This window comes from Zeus faber, assembly GCF_960531495.2.
Source record: "Zeus faber genome assembly, chromosome: 4".
Lineage (NCBI taxonomy): Eukaryota > Metazoa > Chordata > Actinopteri > Zeiformes > Zeidae > Zeus > Zeus faber.
This window is the reverse complement of record NC_137191.1, coordinates 12,498,701-12,515,064: the sequence shown is the minus strand read 5'-3', so window position 1 is coordinate 12,515,064 and position 16,364 is coordinate 12,498,701. Positions and strand designations below refer to the sequence as shown.

The window sequence follows — 16,364 nt, the reverse complement described above, 5'->3', positions numbered from 1 at the left end:
AGTGAAAAAAATAAAAAATAATAAGAGAAACAAATAAGTGAAAAGTGAGGAGGCAAGGGACGGACGTGTTGTGAGGGGTCTGTGGGGAGCCCGAAACAGGCCGGCTTCAACCGGGATTAATTTAGTGTATCTGCCACCGGAATCAGGGCGGGGGATTAGGACAAACAGACGACTCTCCGCCTTTACACGTGTTCCAGAAACTGCTTGTGGAGCCAACACTCCCTCGTACGGAGGTGGCAAATATGAGAATAAAGGCTCACCGACAACGGTCCACGACATGCCGGATGGATGCGTGGGGCGTAGATCAACACTGCATTCGAGCCAGTGGGACACGTTTTGGAATTAAACCGCGGGACGCGGGGCTGGGAAAATTCAGCTTAATATGAGGGAAAAATGCTCCTCCCGCAACGGCATAAGCGTCTTGCGCTGACCAAGCAACAGACATAGTGGATTCCAAGGCATCTTTGTTCTCTCGCACCCACATTTGAATACATTCACCAGATGAACCCAGATACTGTCTACCTGTATTCACATTACACACTCACAGTACATGAGGAGGATACCAGAATAGCCTGCATTGTGCATGTCTTTTCTTTATTTTGAGGGGGGTTACTAAGCGGTCCCTTGTGCTGCAATTAGGGATTTCAGGGAGAACAAACAATTGGATGCGCTGCGTGCCGTGGCATCCGTATGAGAAACCCCCTTTCCTACCGCACGCTTTTACCTGACGTGCCCCCCCCAATCGATTATCTGTGATTGACTCCAGAGCGCACTACATTACGGAGCTAAGTTTTAAAATGGAAATCAAGACAGAGAATCCGATTAAACCACCTGCCCCCTTTAGCACAAGTGAAAGGATTATACCCCATTAACACCAGACTTTGTGACCGGGGAGTACTGTGGTCAGAGCTGAGGAAGTCGACTTAAAGTAGAAGATCAGAGAGAAAAAAAAAAAAAAAAAAAGAGCTGCTCCATTTCCAGCGCTAAGCTTCAACCACTTTCCCAGTATGGTGTAAACACCCCCCCCCCCGCCCTAAACCTTTAGGCTGCTCTCTGTCTGAATGAGTCGTCTCCTTGGTGACACAAACATTAATCCCTGGGGGGGGGTGTCTTACACACATACCTGGGAAAGTGGTTGAAGCCTCCCTTAGCCGCCTGAAACTGGAGCAGTTTACTGTAATCTGGGAATACTGGAGCAGACAGATTAGATTAATCTCATTACACACACGCGTACTTTGGGAAGGATTTAAAGACACCTTAGTAAAGGGTTTACATACATTTTACATACACGCACGCACGCGCGTGTGCCAAAAATGTTTTTTTTGTTTTGTTTTTTTTAAAGCGATCTTTATCTAATTCATCGAAGCTGGTGTCAGGGAAAATCCAATGAAGGACAACTCCCCACGAGGATTCCCTCACAACTCTCAAGGTAAAGAAACCAGACAAAAATATAGGAGGGGGGCCTCTGAAGGGTTTTTGTTTTTTTTTAAAGTGCAAATAATCCATCTGCTGCTTACTGTGTTTAAACGCTTGGTTTCTTTCGTAGGAATACGTAGTCATAATGACCATATCAAGTTTTATGAAGGAGTGTGAGAGCGCCTAAAGCTGGCCATGTTAGTGTTTTGTATGTGATTGTGTGTGTGTGTGGGCATGTTGATATAACAGTGCAACAGTCGTCTCTTCACTCCCTTATTACTTTTCTTCCCATCTCCTCTCTCATACGGAGCGTTTTCTTTTCAGGGATTCCAACTAAAGCGGAGAGAAAGATACACCGAGTCAGTAATGAACAGGACGATTTTAGATATTGAAAAAAAATAAGAAAATAAAATAAAAAGGTTGGTCGGTCAGCCAACCTTTACCTCGCTCTCCACCAACTTCAATCTGCCCAGCGCGTCCTTGGCAGCATCCTGTAAAAGCAAGCAAATAGAAATTGTTCCAATCGAAGCCCTGGTCCGGTTAAACTGAACATCAACACGGCCGGTCCCTACGACAAGGTGAAGGGGAAAACCAACTGAGCGGAAGGAAGATCAACTGGATACGGCGGAGAAAGAACGATCAAGAATCCGCATTATATTGTCTGCTGTTCCAAAACAGGAAAGCAGAATACACACGTCCGGGAATAAAATGGAAACCCCCCCCCCAAAAAAAAACAGAGTAAACTAATCAAATGACATTAACTGAAGAATAACATGACACAGCGCATCAGGGGCAGAAAACAAAGCAAAGTGGAAATTCAATCCCGGTGAAATTGGATCCCAGTCACTTGTCTAATCACATGCGACCAAACTCAATCCAACACTTTGTTTCGGTTGCACGGCGGCCATTTTGACTGCGTGAATCTGCCAGACAAAACAGACATGCACGCGCCCGCAAGCGCACACGCACACGCTACTCACCCTGTTGCCTTGGCTGGAGAATTTCTTCACTGAGTCAGCAAGTCCCTGGATGAAGCGTCTTAACACATTCTCATACTCTGTCCACAGAGGGAGGGAAGGTTTGAGTTTCTTTTAGGGTCTAACAGCATACGTTGGGGTGTATTCACAACTGCCTCGAGGTGTGTGTGTGCGCGTGTGTGTGTGTGTGTGTGAGAGAACGTGTTACCTGCCAGAAGAGCAGGAGAGCCTTTCTCCAGCTGCGCCTTCTGCCACTGCAGCCGGTGTGTTACCTCTCTGTGCTGGTGGACCAGGTCGGCCGGAGGATCCCTTCTGTTCCTTTTGTATTCAGCAATCTGAGCCACAAACGGCACGGTCGCTTTAGCGGATCCCCGCAAAGACGAAATGAGCACAACGGGTCGTCCTCACGTACACCCGACACGGGCCGACCTACCTTCCTCTCGAACTTCTCCTTGTCATAGTGCAGGAGGCTGAAGCTGTGCAGTTTGTACTGGGGAGGAGAGCCGCTCGGGTGAGCGCTCCTCGGTTTGGACCGGGGAGACGGCGCCTGGTGCAGTCGGAGGCACAACCAGATGTTTTAGAGCCAACGTCAGCCGCTGGACTTTGGACAGATTTATGACTTTTCCAGAGTTTCTCAAACAAGAATCATTGGCTTGGGAAGCGAAATGGTACAAAGGGATTGCTCTTCATCCCGCCACTCTGCTGGACAATAAACATTCCGGTTGGGATTGTAACCGGCGAGGGGATTTAAACATTGTGATTTCACAAAAGCTTGAGAATTAGCATCGGATGAAGAGGTGTGGTGTTTAAGCCATCCCATTGACCATTGAGGGAATTATCCCGGCCGCTTCTCCCCTTTCGTTTACCCCCACTGCTCACCCGTTCCTTTTTTCTGTCCGGGGGGGAGGGGGAGGAGAGCAGCTCCAGGACTAGCCATTTCTCTGTAACCGCCTGGAGTTGAACCCCTCCCAGAGGCTCTCGGATTTTCACCCTCACTTCCAGCTTGCCCCCCGTGGCTTTGCGTCCGTCCAGTACCTGACACACACACACACACACACACACACACACACACACGCGCACACACGCGCACACACACACACACACACACACACAGATTTAGATAAGTCCAGCCTGTGCATCTGTGGAGGTTATTATGTTCCCATAGTACCAGCACACCTCTATGATCTCTCTGATGTCGCACTGTTCCTCCAGAGCGTCCAGCTTCAGCTGAGCATTGCCCACCACCTTGTCGGTCTTAAACAGGCCGCTGCGCAGACAGAGAGAACAGTCAGACAATGGCAATAACAAGGAAGGATACAGGAAGTCTCTTATCTTTTCGTCTATGTCTCCGGTCTTACCCCTTGTGGATGACCTCTAACTTAATGCCTTTGGACTGCACCACCCGTTTGAATCCCCGGTGGCCTCGGTTGATGTTCAGCTTAAAATGCTCCTTAAATTCAGGACTGTTGCTGCTCTTCACCGTGCTGGTTTTGTCCCTCTGGGCCTCCTCCTGTCGTAACGCAAGCAGGTCCAAATCAGCGGTGACGTCATTTCAAGGCCACGATGGTTTTTCGTTATTGGAGTTAGCGGCCATTTCTTACCGCACTCGGGAAAGGAAACTCAAACTTTACACTGGCGTCCAGGTCACCGGGAGAGACACCTGAGGAGGAGATGAAAAGGTTAAAAGAAAGGAAGTAGGGGCCATATAACAGTACCGGGGTGTGACTTTGGAAGAGCAGTGTTGAATACTACATGACTATTGTACAAGACACCAAAAGCCGCAGTAGGGCTATCAAAACAGGGTTTTTATAGTCTTTCAGTGCTCATGGCTTAATTTGTCATAACTAATTCACATTTGCTATGACAAATCTGTAGAAAAAAATTCATTATTAATCCAATTGTATTGTGCCGAAATAAATTTCTAAAAGCATGTATATACTAAAGTATATTTCATTTATAAAGATTTTTTAAACAAAAGTATAGGCTATTTTGAAAAGTCATGACAGCAATGTTGTCTTTTATACATTCTTAGAAAATAATACTTTCCACCAAAGTTTATTTATAGAGCACACAGCAACCACAGTTGACCAAAGTGCTGAACAGGCTTGAAATATGAAATACATCAATAATACAGAAGCACCATAGGAATGCAATAAAACAGTTATATCAGATCGCTTACATTTAAAAATTATATAGAGAATACAAATAAAAGAGAATAAAAACTATACATGTGAAAATTAAGATAAACCAATTATTAGAAAAGTAAGAGAAAACAAATAAAAATAAATAAAATAAAGGAAAAATAAAAATATATATATCAATAAAAGAATTGCGGCACAACAGACGAAGCGTTCACATTGACCGGAACCTCAAGTGGAATGCAAATGAATAGAAGTGTGTTTGTAACAGAGACTTGAAGGTTTCTATAGTATGGGCAGATCTTATGTGTATAGGCAAGCTATTCCAAAGATTAGGGGCCACTACATAGGCCTGGCCTCCTCTATTTTTTGAGCCCAGATTGCGGAACATCCAAGAGCACCTGGTTTGTGGACCTTAGTGCTCTAGCTGGAGTATAGTGGTGGACGAGTTCTGCAAGATATGGTGGCGCCAGCCCGTTAACAACCTTAAAAACAAGCAATAAGATCTTAAAATTATTCCTAAAGCAGACAGGAAGCCAGTAGAGGGAAGCCAATACTGGTGTTTCATGCTTTCTGGTTCCACTTAGTAGACGAGCAGCTGCGTTTTGTACTACTTGCAGACAATTTAGGGAAGATTTACCTATACCCACATACAGAGAATTGCAGTAGTCCAATTGAAAAGTAATAAAAGCATGAATAAGTCTTTCAAGGTCATTAGGAGATAGATATGCCTTGACCCTGACCCCAGGAGTCTCAGCTGAAAGAAGCAGGTCTTGACAACTAATCTAATCTGTGTATCAAATTTAAAGGCGCTGTTAAAAATGACACCAAGATTCTGGACAGCAGAGCGATTGTATCAGCCAAAGGGTCAAGAGTATCACCATTGTCCACTGGGCCAGTTTGTCCAAATATAACAATTTCAGTTTTATTTTCATCAAGATTGAGAAAATGTAACTTCATCCAGGTTTTGATGTCAATTAAAACAGTCCAGCCGAGACTGCATGGCATCATTGCTTTTAGTTTGGATAGATTTGGATGTCGCCAGCAAAACGATGAAAAGGAATGTTGTGTTTCTTAAAAATGTGTCCAGAGGGCAGCATATACTATGAAACAGGACCGGGCCCAAAATTGAACCTTGAGGTACCCGGCCAAGTAAATGGATCCGTGTTAGAACAATACTCACAAAACGGTATCGAGAACTTCCTGTACCACAGGTAAGACTGAAACCATTTTGGGCAGTACCTTTGATACCGACGCAGTGTTCGAGATGTGATAAAAGGATACGATGATCCACTATGTCAAAGGCAGCTGTCAGATCTAAAAGCAATAAAATAGACGATTTCCCTGAGTCTGAAGTTAAAACAAGGTCATTAAAGGCTCTTAAAAGTGCTGTTTCGGTACTGTGACGTTGTTTAAAAACCAGACTGAAATGTTTCTTGAATGCGATGGTCATCTAGAAATGCTTGAAGTTGGATATGAATTACTTTCTCCAGGACTTTGGACAGAAAAAGTCATTTAGAGATTGGGCGGTAGTTAGAGAGTGCGGAGGAAGTCCAGGTTTCTCTTTTATGATAGGAGGCTGCACTACAGCATGTTTAAAAACAGCTGGAACACACCCTGATGTAAGAGAAGTATTCTTTAAAACAAGAATACCTGAACCACCGGTATTAAAAACTTATTTTCGAAGCCGAGAGGGAATGCTATCTCGGGGACAACTCGCAGGCCCCAGATGATTAACTACCTCTGATTAGAAGGGTAATGATATCGGTTTAAACTGATCAAAGACAGCTGGGCACAAAGGGACAACTGACAGGTCAATGGAAAAGGAAGTAGGAGAAGATCTCAGAGCAGAAATGTTATCGATATAAATAAATAAATAAATAAATAAATAAATAAATCTGGAAAGTTTTGACAGAGTATAGGCCCAATACACAGTGTATCACATGGATGCATGAGATCATTTAAAGTGTTGAAGAAGGACCTGAGGTTTAAGGCTGTTGACCGAGACAATGTTAGATATAAACCCTGTTTTTAAAAAACTCTGGTAATCACATAAGCTCTCCCGCAGAATTCCTAATGAGAATCGGAGCTTGTCTTTCTTCCACTTTCTCTCACCGCGTTCACAAGAAGGTCTGAGAGTGCCGGCAGTTGAATTTAGCCACGGCTCTAAGCCTAGTTTTTTTTTCCCGTTTGGTCCTAAATGGAGCAACAGAGTCTGAAATATCGGCGCAGGTGGAGTCTGAAAGGTCGATAAGTTCCTCGGCATTGAGATCGGCGTAACTGCCCAGGTTTAAAAAGTAAGGAGTCTTTAAAAATATTAGAAAACTGTGACACAGTTAGAGGAGTAATCGAATGCAGCCGGCGTGCAGGAACACAAGAAGGAGCATTAGAACAAGAGACTGGAGCAGAAAATAAGACAGGCAGAGGATCTGATACGATGAGGAACACACACACACACACACACACACACACACACACACACACACACACACACACACACACACACACACACACACACACACACACACACACACACACACACACACACACACACACACACACACACACACACACCTGAGGGAGTGGGTAGATTAATGCCTCTGATGATGTACAGCATCATGTCGTTGGGTGCCAGGTTAGGGTAGACCCTACAAAACACAAACAAGACAATTATCAGAGCCATCATCATATGTAGACACCAGACCCCAGTCAGCAAGCGTCAATGCAAGCCAAGTGAACCTGATTATTATTTATAATGGGCCGATACCAGCTGCTAGGACACTGGGATACTGGTTAGGAGCTGCAGTGCCAGATTGGTTGCAAGTCACGGTGAGTCACTCGGATTCCATCTGGGAAACAGGACTGGCTGGCACCACACTACAGCGGGAGATAGCAATCCTCCAAACATTTGACTGAGAAACCGAGTTTTATAACTCTGAAAAGCGAGAGCCACGCTGACTTGACAACGTTGAAGGTCCTCTCCTCGCAGTGGCACTTGGGAACCGGGTGGCCTTTGGCATGGGCCGTCTTCAGTATGTCGATGTTCTTCATACAGTCCTCAGCCAGCTTCTCAAACCTAAGGCGAGGGAGACGTTGTGCAGTCACGTTCATGTGTCGCATTGCAACGTACAGTTCACCAGGTATGTTTTCACGATAAAGTCCTTTGGCTTGGCACAATGGAATAATTTTTAAACCGCACAGAAACAACAACCATACAATTTAATAGTCAATATTAGGAATAAGGCCATAAGCAACACCTTGTTAGTGTATTTTTCACATATTGTTACAAAGACCACCATAGCAATGAAAAGAAATCCAGTCTGCAGCTTCTTCACAAGCATTAAAATATAGGGAAATGATTTGTTTATATAACTGAATTGGATATCTGTTGGTAGTTGGCAGTATAACTGTTTTTGGGAACATATTCTCAGAATATGCAGAAGGGATTTCTCGGTCTAAATTACCAATGACCCACAACTGAAATTGAGATTCAACTTTATTAAAAGCATTTTGCTTGTTCCCTTTTAAATTAATTTATTATTATAATGAATTATCACGATTAATTATTATTATTATTATTATTATTATTATGGGTCTATACCATAGGGATGGAACACTATTTTTATTGTTAGGATTTTTATTATAATTCTTCTCCTTTACACTTTTCAGGCTAAAAGTGTCTGGAACAGGAAAACTGCTGCAGCAACGGACACGGTTGAGGTGTTGTTAGAACTGCAATAATCTCCTGTCCGTCACTGTGACTGCAGCTCTATTTCCACACACAACAATGATTTATAACAAAGACAAGGTGTGGTTTAGAGGCAAAAATAGACGGTTGCTTTAAAGAAATTTAATGTAAATGCAGCTTACTGCAGCTAAACGTAGCAGGCTTAAAATGAAAAGAGAGAAGGCGTTAAATCCTAAAGCAAGTCCTTCCATAATTGGTCAAATTCCGCATTAATGTTAATGTACAATAAATGTTGTCTGTATTACACATTACAGGCAATTCATCTATTTAAATGAGTTCTTCAATTGTAGATTGTTAGCAAAAAATGCAATAAAGTACAAATTGAAAGTAACATGTACTAGCTATGTTTGTGAAATAACATGTATTTATAGTGTTTGTTATATCAAATAATTAAAAAGTTTATGCAAAATGTAATACATAACTAAAACGACTAAAATGGACCTTGTGTATTGCTGCCTGCAGCCATATTTCTAATTATTATTATTATTATTATTATTATTATTATTATGTTGCCTCCTGCTGATGTAAATCACTTTGAGTTGCATGTTGAGTGCTATAAAAATAATGGTTATCATTAGATTATAAAATAGTATCACAAGGGTTGCCAGCAACACAAGTTTTGTAAGTTGACTTCACAAGCTAATTTTTAGAATATTTCTTGAATACACAAAAAATAACACTCTCCCAAAACTCTAGTACATGTTAATTGATCACAATGAACAAACTGGCAAATTAAGTAAACACACAAACATGGTGTTGTCCCTTACTTTATGGTCTCAGCCAAATTGCCCATTTGTGTGAACTGTTGCGAGTAGCCCAGACATTTCTGTATGCAAAGGAATGGAAGAAGAAAGAAGATGTTGAAACAAAGAAGAAAAAAAAACAACACAACGATCAGAAACAACCTCAAATGAATCCGTCAGAAAAGTTGAGACTCAATACATTTTGTGAGCGCTGCTGCTTTCCTTTTAAGTCCAAATGAAAAAAAAAAAAAAAACCCCAACAACAAAAAAAAAACAACGCCCCTATTAAGTCATAACCCTAGTCCTAGTCTTAACCCTGTCTTGTGTATTGTGATTAGAATTTAGCGTTTAGGTTTTCACCTCATGCTGCTGTCTTAAGAGCCCCATGAGATTGTTGTACTGCTCGCTAGAACGAGGGGAGGTACGGGAACGAGCCAGGGAGTAATCCTCCTCGCTTACTGGGGCACTGGGAACCTGCAGGGTTGGGGAGATAATGAGAGATGGTGAGGTGCAACACCAGACAAGTAGTTTACAGGAGGGACCTGCGTGTAGGATAGTAGAGACACACACACACACACACACACACACACACACACACACACACACACACACACACACACAAACCTTGGAGATATCAACAGGCAGGCCAGACTTTGCAGCCAGGATCATGGGGTCCAATCCCTTGCCGTTTTTGAGGTGCTGCTTTGCTCCAACCATATCCTGCCAGTTCATCAAAATATCAAACAAAAGTAAAAAGAAAATGAAGGGTTGTCCATTCAACGTTATATTTGGACAATCTTGTTCGAAAATATACAGTCAAAGTAACAAGAGTAAACAAGGTCATTTTCTACCTTCATCTGCTTTGAGCGCAATGCCGCGCGCATAAATGTTTGTCGCCGCAGCAACAGGAAATCCAGCTGTTGCTGGGCTGCAGGTCAAAAATAGAAAAAGTGAGACATAATACACAGTATACTGTGCACTTCTGCTTTTTATATTTGAGTGGATTTAATATCAAGTGCTTCAACACATTCAATCAGATATAATGTTAAAAGGGGGACAGAGTAGGCCTTCTCTTATTTCGGTATGACACAGAGATATAAGGGATGAATGTAGAAGGATTCGACTGGACTGCGAGGAGTCCCGACCTCCACCCCATCAAACAGGTCCGTTTGTCCAATCTCTGTGCCTGACCTCACTAACGCTCTGGTGGCTGAATGGAAGCAAATCCCTGCAGCAGTTTTCAACATTTAGTGGAAAGCCGGTCGAGAACAGTAGAGGCTGCGACAATGCTCGTGTAAAAAGAAAGCACAGAAAGAAGACACACCTTTTGGTCCCAGTTTGGGGCCTTGAGTCGGAGTTGCAGAGCCTCCAGGGGCCTGAGGAGCAGGAGCCTTGACTTTTTGCGGTTGTGGCCCTGCTGCATGCTGCGGACAAGACGGACAGAGCGTTTCGTTATAACCTCACCGTCTCAGGTGGTGTTGTCGTCACAGGGTTTCATGTTAAACCTTCTGACCTCTCGCTGGCCGTCTTCTCCTTCCTCCTCTTCTGCGTCTGCATCCTGATTGGCTAGTTTCATGGCTGTTTCCAAGACACCCATAAAGCTCTGCGGACCGCCCTCTGTGCCCTGGAGCGGCGGACAGCCTAAAATGAAAATGCACCCGTACGCACAACGTATTACATATGCCGCTCAATGCTGCTCAATGCACAATAGCCATGGAATCCCTGTGCCAGACTGAGCCAGTGAAGGGTACCTGGTGGCACAGGAAGTTCAGACAAGTTGACCGGCCGTCCAGCTTTGTGAGCTCGGATTGCATCCTGGTATTGCTGTAAGCGAAGAGGAGACAGTTATCACCACGAGAAAGAAAAAAAATTCAAGTATTTTGGTTAAGACTCGTCTGGAAGAATACATTATTACCCATCCTCCATGGAGGCAGATCTTAGATCCAAAAGTAGTGCACATCGAGTGAGTGTGTGTGTGTGTATGGTTTGTTTACCTTGACGATACGCTGGTGCATTCGAGCCTTTCGGTCGTCTCCTTTGCTCTTGGCGCCGTCCGCTGCAGCTTTGTACTTGTCCATCCTCTGCTGCAGGGCCTCCGCCACGCTGCCAGGGACAGGCAGCTCTTTGGGAGGCACACACACACGCACACACGCGCGCGCGCGCGCGCCCGCGCCCGCACACGCACACACACACACACACACACCTTCCTTTTTAACGGACAACATGGTGTCAACATGGTTATGATCATCATATCATATCAACATGGTAACTGATTAGGAACCTTACCTCGCTACATATTCTGTCAAAGGGATATAAGGATTGAGCACAACTAGCAAGATAGAAATATGTCTGACTGCATCCAAAGTCCTTCTAAACAATTACAGTATGGACTTGGAAATTAAGCACGTTGTCCTTCCGTTTGTATCCTACATTTCAAGTCTCTGTCCACCATCCAGACTGGGAGCCCTAGGATCATGTCTCCAAGGAACGACCTGGTGATGTTTGTATACTTCCTACAGACAGACCTAAGTGGCAATATTTCTGAAAGTTACCTAGAGACCGATAGGCTATTACGGCCTAGAATGTATCGGATTACTCTCTTCTTACCAGCCTGGGTTGTTGCAGCAGCAGCCGGAGGAGGTCTAGAGGACAACTGGCTCGGAGGAGGAGGAGGAGGAGCGGAGGACTCGACTCCCGCATCTCCTGTGGACAACCAGTCAGCAGGGAGTGATTTTGATTGATCGAGATTGAATGATATGTTCACAGGGGTGTGCAGTTGTTATCACCAGGGGTTACACTACATTACATCATTAGATCATTAACATCATTAATGGGCTGATCTCATATATTGTTACAAAATAAAGACAGATAGTAGGTTTATATTCTAAGTAGGTTTATATTCCAAGTCCACATTAATATATTGAATTACTCTTGATTCCACTATAAGCAGATTTCTTTGATCTTTCTCCATTTTATTCGTTTGCTGATAGTTATAGTCACCAGGAGGGGGCGGTAGAGAGCTGAGGTTGACCGACTCCCCTCTGTCCAGTGCCTCCAACACGGGGTCCAGTTTCTGCAGGAGAGGGGGAAACCCATTAGGATTGATTCAAAGCCCTTTTGGTCTGTGCATGCACAATGCCAGAGACACATCCTTAGACCAAGCACCTAAATAACCACATATTGCATTCCAAAACCAATCAAAAGTAACGGGAAGTGGACAATGTTCCGCGTTACCTTGGCGATGAGGTACTGTCGTTTGGCGAGCTCAGAGTCTCCGTTCTGCTTGGCCTGAATGGCAGCGATCTTGTACTCCCTCTGTCTGGACAACACCGTCTGCTTCAGCTCTGAAAATAAGAATTGTTTGTGTTTGATTTTGTCAGTGTGTGGGAGGGGGTGTGAGTGTACGTCATCTGCGGTGCATTTAATATCATCGTGAAAACCCCACATTGCCAGGTGTGTGTGTATGTGTGTGTGTCTGTTTGGGGGGTTTGGGGGGGAGTACCTGAGTGCCGTGAATCGGGCAGACCAGGGGTGAGGGGGGAAATGGCAGGCGTGTTAGGGGTTATGGCAGCTGTAGGCTTCTGTGGTAGGGTCAGGTGGTGGGGCTTGGCATTGGGGAGAACAGGTGGGGCCTCCCTCAGAGGCTTCTGATTAGTAAGGGGGGTGGGCGTCAGGTCTGGGGCGGGCAGTTCCTTCTCCTTGACTGGTTCAGGCTGAGGCGTAGGGTTTGGCTTTCCACCAGTGGCGACAGGGGGTGGGATCTCTTCCTCATTGATTGGTTTCCCTTTTTTGGCGGATGCCAACATTGATTGTAAAGTCTATCATATACAGAAGAATAATAAGGAATAAGGAAAGAACAATAAAAAATGTCACATAAATTGGTAGACAAAAAATGATAACTTTGTGAAAAGAAAATTGGATATCTGAAAAAGATGAATTAAGTTGAAGCAACTGAGGAACTAGGAGCTGAAGCAGGCAGAGGGAGGTCAACCTATGATGACTTTTAACTTGTCATGTCTTTATTTTTATTTTTTTCCAATGTCATACCTTTAGTCCACGATCATATCTTCGGGCTTTACTAGATTCTCCAGCAGCCTTTGCATTGGTAATGGCTGTCTGATACATGTTAATGCGCTCCAGCAGGTGACACTCCAGCCCACTAGCAGCACTGGGAGTAGCACTAGGACTAGGAGTAGTGATGGTTTTGGGAGCCGATAACATTGCAGCAGGAGGCGCAGGTTGGGAAGTTTCCTCTTCATTGTCCTCTAATACTTCATTCAGTTCTGCCTATGGAAAAGGACGCAAACATGCACAATGTGAAGAATGAAAATATTCACGTAATTGCATTTGTTTTGCACATTGGAGGTCCGTTGTGTTGTTACCAGTAAGTCTTCGTCGTCATCGAAATCTTCATCCCCTACGTCTTCATCATCTAGGTCTCTCATGCAAAGAGCTGCCATTCGCTCTATTTCAGCCATGGCAACAGGAGCTTGGGGTTGGGGGGGGGGGGGGGGGTAAAACAGCAGAAACCCTTGATCAATTAACAATGCATTGTTATGGTCTGTTATATGAGCAATCACTTCAGCCACTTGAAATACCAATGTTTTTAAATGAAGCTGCTATTACGCACACAAAAAGGAAAAAAAAAGGACATCTTTCTCACCTCTGGCTGCAGGATTCTTGGCTGGTGACTTCCCTCCTCCACTTCCCATTAGAGCCAGAAGCTCTGCCTCCAACTCCTCCTCATTCCCTCCATCATCCATCCCTCCATCAGGGGACAGGTCCAGGAGAAGTCCCATCTACAGGGCAGAGATGGAAAGATGCTGATGCATAATGCTAACTAGTCCATGGCCAATATCAGTTCAAATGGTTGCATCATCAAATTAAAGGACACGGTTAAGATGGGCAAAAATATACAAATTAAACATTATGTGCTTTACCTGTTTGGCCCGGGCTGCCCCCTGACCCCGTGGAGGGGGATTCCGACTGCGACTCATCCGCTCCTCTCTAAATGACGATGATGATGTGAGACTCCGACTGAGACGGACCTGAACGGAGAGCCTACACAGCTGTTAGCTGTCAAATGGACAGCCTCGCCTGTTGAGAAACAGGAAAGGCTGAAACAGCAGTGGCGTCAACAACAATAGGAGCAATATCGCCATTAACATTATCAAGTCATCTTCACTACTCAGCAGACCATGATCGGCAAGTAGACAGACGGACAGACACTTTATCCATCCTGGGAGGGGGATGAAAGCAATAGGAAATACTAATAATAACAATAAAAAAAATAAAACATTAACCCTATCCTAATCCTATCCTAAGACTTGACTACACTATAGAAAAAGGTGGCAATATAGAATAAATCTAAAAATGTAATGCACAACAATTAAATCATTTGGAAATATACAATAAACCTAAAAAGTGCTGAAAACATAGTAATATAGTAATAGTAGTACAGTTAGATGCAATGCACCTTAAATAAATACGAAAAAAATAAATAAAAATATAGTATATAGTATATAATAGTATATATAATAAAAAAATAGAAAACTAAATGTAAACATAGACTAAACCCTAAAATTAGCGACATAAACAACAGCCCTCTGTATCAACAATTCACACTGGACATTAAGCAAGTTGACATATACACATATGCGTATGCAGTACATACAGATTAAATAGCCAGGCAGAAGGAAAGGTGCGACGCAATCTGATCCGGGGATCGATTTATTTACCTTGACGTAAGATGTCGTGGATCGGCGACCTTATACCACGGTTCGCTCGCAATCGTTAGTTCTGAACATTTTAATGGGCGCACAGGGCTCCACTCTTCGAAACAGCCAGCGGGCGCAATCCACTTCCGACATTACGTCGCCACGGCAACGGCAATCGCGCTTTACGTCTCGGTAGGAACACGCCCCTGACGTAAAACCTGGAGTCGCGCGTCCAAACGAACGCTGCGTTCCCGCGGAACTCGGAAATCGGCGCGCGCGCTTAAAACCGCACAGCGTGGCCTGGTGTAAATGTTGACCTGTTTTCAGATCAGCGCCCATGTACACGAAACGTCGCCCGCGGGTAACGGTTTGCGAGGTGTCTATGATCCCAGCGGCCTTGCCCCGATATTCCGACGGATTACATGGCCGTCCGTTTTGCACTTTCCGAGTAGGAGTTGGAATTGTCCGAGTTCCAATCAGTGGAATGCAGCACAACCCTATCTGGGGCCCGAAGAGGCGTAAACAAAGTTATTGGACCGAAGACTCTCACGAAAATCAGAAATTGCCAGAATTACTTTTAATATTAACCATTACTTATTTTAAGCAGCGTTCCTCACGTTTTCTAGAAAAATAAGAAAAGCCATAGCACTAAACCGGTAAGCTAGTGTTAAAGCTAGCTCTTTCTAGCTCAAGCTAACTCTTAATGTAAGGCCCAGTACACAAACGCATAGTTGTATAGTACATACATATCTGAATGACTCCTCTTTTTAATTTATTATGAATAGGTTTCAATTGTTTTCCCCAGACAGGGAAGATGAGCAAAGACACAACTAGGAACACCAGTACTGGTAAAAGGCCACCTCTGTTGAACCACTTTATTAATTGTGTGTAATGAGTTAACAGGGTATAGTCACTTGGGCATAAATTTCTGCTGATGTTTCTGACTTCAGGGCTACCGCCACAGCGGTCACTCAGGTCAAGGAAGAGGGAATGTCCAGATGATTCAATTGTTCAGCCCAAAATTGACCTTCCCAAATTTCCTCCAAAGGTAAAAAGAAAGAAAAAGGTACAGGGATACATTCAGCCTCAACATGCATATGTATGTATGCTGTCTAATTATATTTGTATTCTCCTCTTCAGGACTCTGAGATCAATGGTGCAACACCAGCCGCCTCGTCGCCACATCCTCCCCAGTCGGCTTTGCAGGAATCTGCCAAAGTTTTAACTCTATGGGAGGCAGCAGAAGAGGCTCTTTATTCCACACGGGGGGGAAATGCGGCCGAACGCCTGACGTCAAAAAGCATTTGTGTCCTACCTCCACAGGAAGCCGCCGTGGAAAAGACAGCTGGGCGCCCTGAAACAGCGCCGCCGAACTCTAACAAAGATTGTGAGCTGAGCAACGTCGGAGTCGTGATATCGGCGGATTACAGCAAGGTTAACGGAGGGAAAGAAAAAGTGATCAAGAAAGAGGAATCTATAAAGTCCCCCTCTCGCGTTCCCACAGAGCAGCCTCAGCCCTCCCTGCCTCCCTGGCTGGAGGCTGATAATGATGATGGAGGTTGCATGGCTTCCTGTGAAACAGGGGAGCACGTGGAGATTAACATTCAGAGCAACAAACAAGGGTC

At 44.3% G+C, this 16,364-nt stretch overlaps 1 protein-coding gene and 1 long non-coding RNA gene across 4 annotated transcripts; one reads left to right on the top strand and one right to left on the bottom strand.

The window, feature by feature from the left end:
• Positions 1–1,196: 1,196 nt before the first annotated feature.
• On the bottom strand, positions 1,197–14,899 carry cc2d1a (coiled-coil and C2 domain containing 1A). 3 transcript variants are annotated; one of them, XM_079999013.1, is made up of 29 exons: positions 14,761–14,819; positions 14,220–14,261; positions 13,963–14,119; positions 13,686–13,821; positions 13,405–13,511; positions 13,070–13,309; positions 12,525–12,840; positions 12,257–12,366; positions 12,023–12,095; positions 11,630–11,725; positions 11,017–11,144; positions 10,774–10,846; positions 10,536–10,663; positions 10,347–10,446; positions 9,874–9,950; positions 9,647–9,742; positions 9,383–9,496; positions 9,047–9,105; positions 7,491–7,607; positions 7,106–7,179; positions 3,995–4,053; positions 3,752–3,903; positions 3,570–3,660; positions 3,273–3,428; positions 2,827–2,940; positions 2,602–2,728; positions 2,397–2,473; positions 1,860–1,907; positions 1,197–1,749 (listed from the first exon to the last, which is right to left on the bottom strand). In XM_079999013.1, the coding sequence occupies exons 3-29, from the start codon at positions 14,017–14,019 to the stop codon at positions 1,717–1,719; spliced, it is 2,958 nt and encodes a 985-aa protein (XP_079855139.1). In that variant the 5' UTR covers positions 14,020–14,119; positions 14,220–14,261; positions 14,761–14,819; the 3' UTR covers positions 1,197–1,716. The 3 variants fall into 3 exon arrangements, with proteins under 3 accessions (XP_079855139.1, XP_079855140.1, XP_079855141.1); XM_079999014.1 differs by lacking the exon at positions 14,220–14,261 and having other exon boundaries at positions 13,963–14,083; positions 14,761–14,899; XM_079999015.1 differs by lacking the exon at positions 14,220–14,261 and having other exon boundaries at positions 14,761–14,851.
• Positions 14,900–15,537: 638 nt separating this feature from the next.
• LOC307229143 lies at positions 15,538–16,009 on the top strand. The gene is made up of 3 exons (XR_013844114.1): positions 15,538–15,587; positions 15,690–15,787; positions 15,880–16,009. It is a non-coding gene; the product is annotated as an uncharacterized lncRNA (long non-coding RNA).
• The last annotated feature ends 355 nt before the right edge of the window (positions 16,010–16,364 follow it).

What these genes read in the sequence shown, in the direction of transcription:
- cc2d1a (XM_079999014.1), bottom strand. Translation starts at nt 14,019, where the DNA reads ATGAGTCGCAGTCGGAATCCCCCTCCACGGGGTCAGGGGGCAGCCCGG. An exon ending in ATGACGACGAAGACTTACTG is followed by an intron (nt 13,310 to 13,404) that starts GTAACAACACAA and finishes CCTTTTCCATAG; the next exon opens with GCAGAACTGAATGAAGTATT. An exon ending in TGAAGTTGGTGGAGAGCGAG is followed by an intron (nt 1,750 to 1,859) that starts GTAAAGGTTGGC and finishes TCTCCGCTTTAG; the next exon opens with TTGGAATCCCTGAAAAGAAA.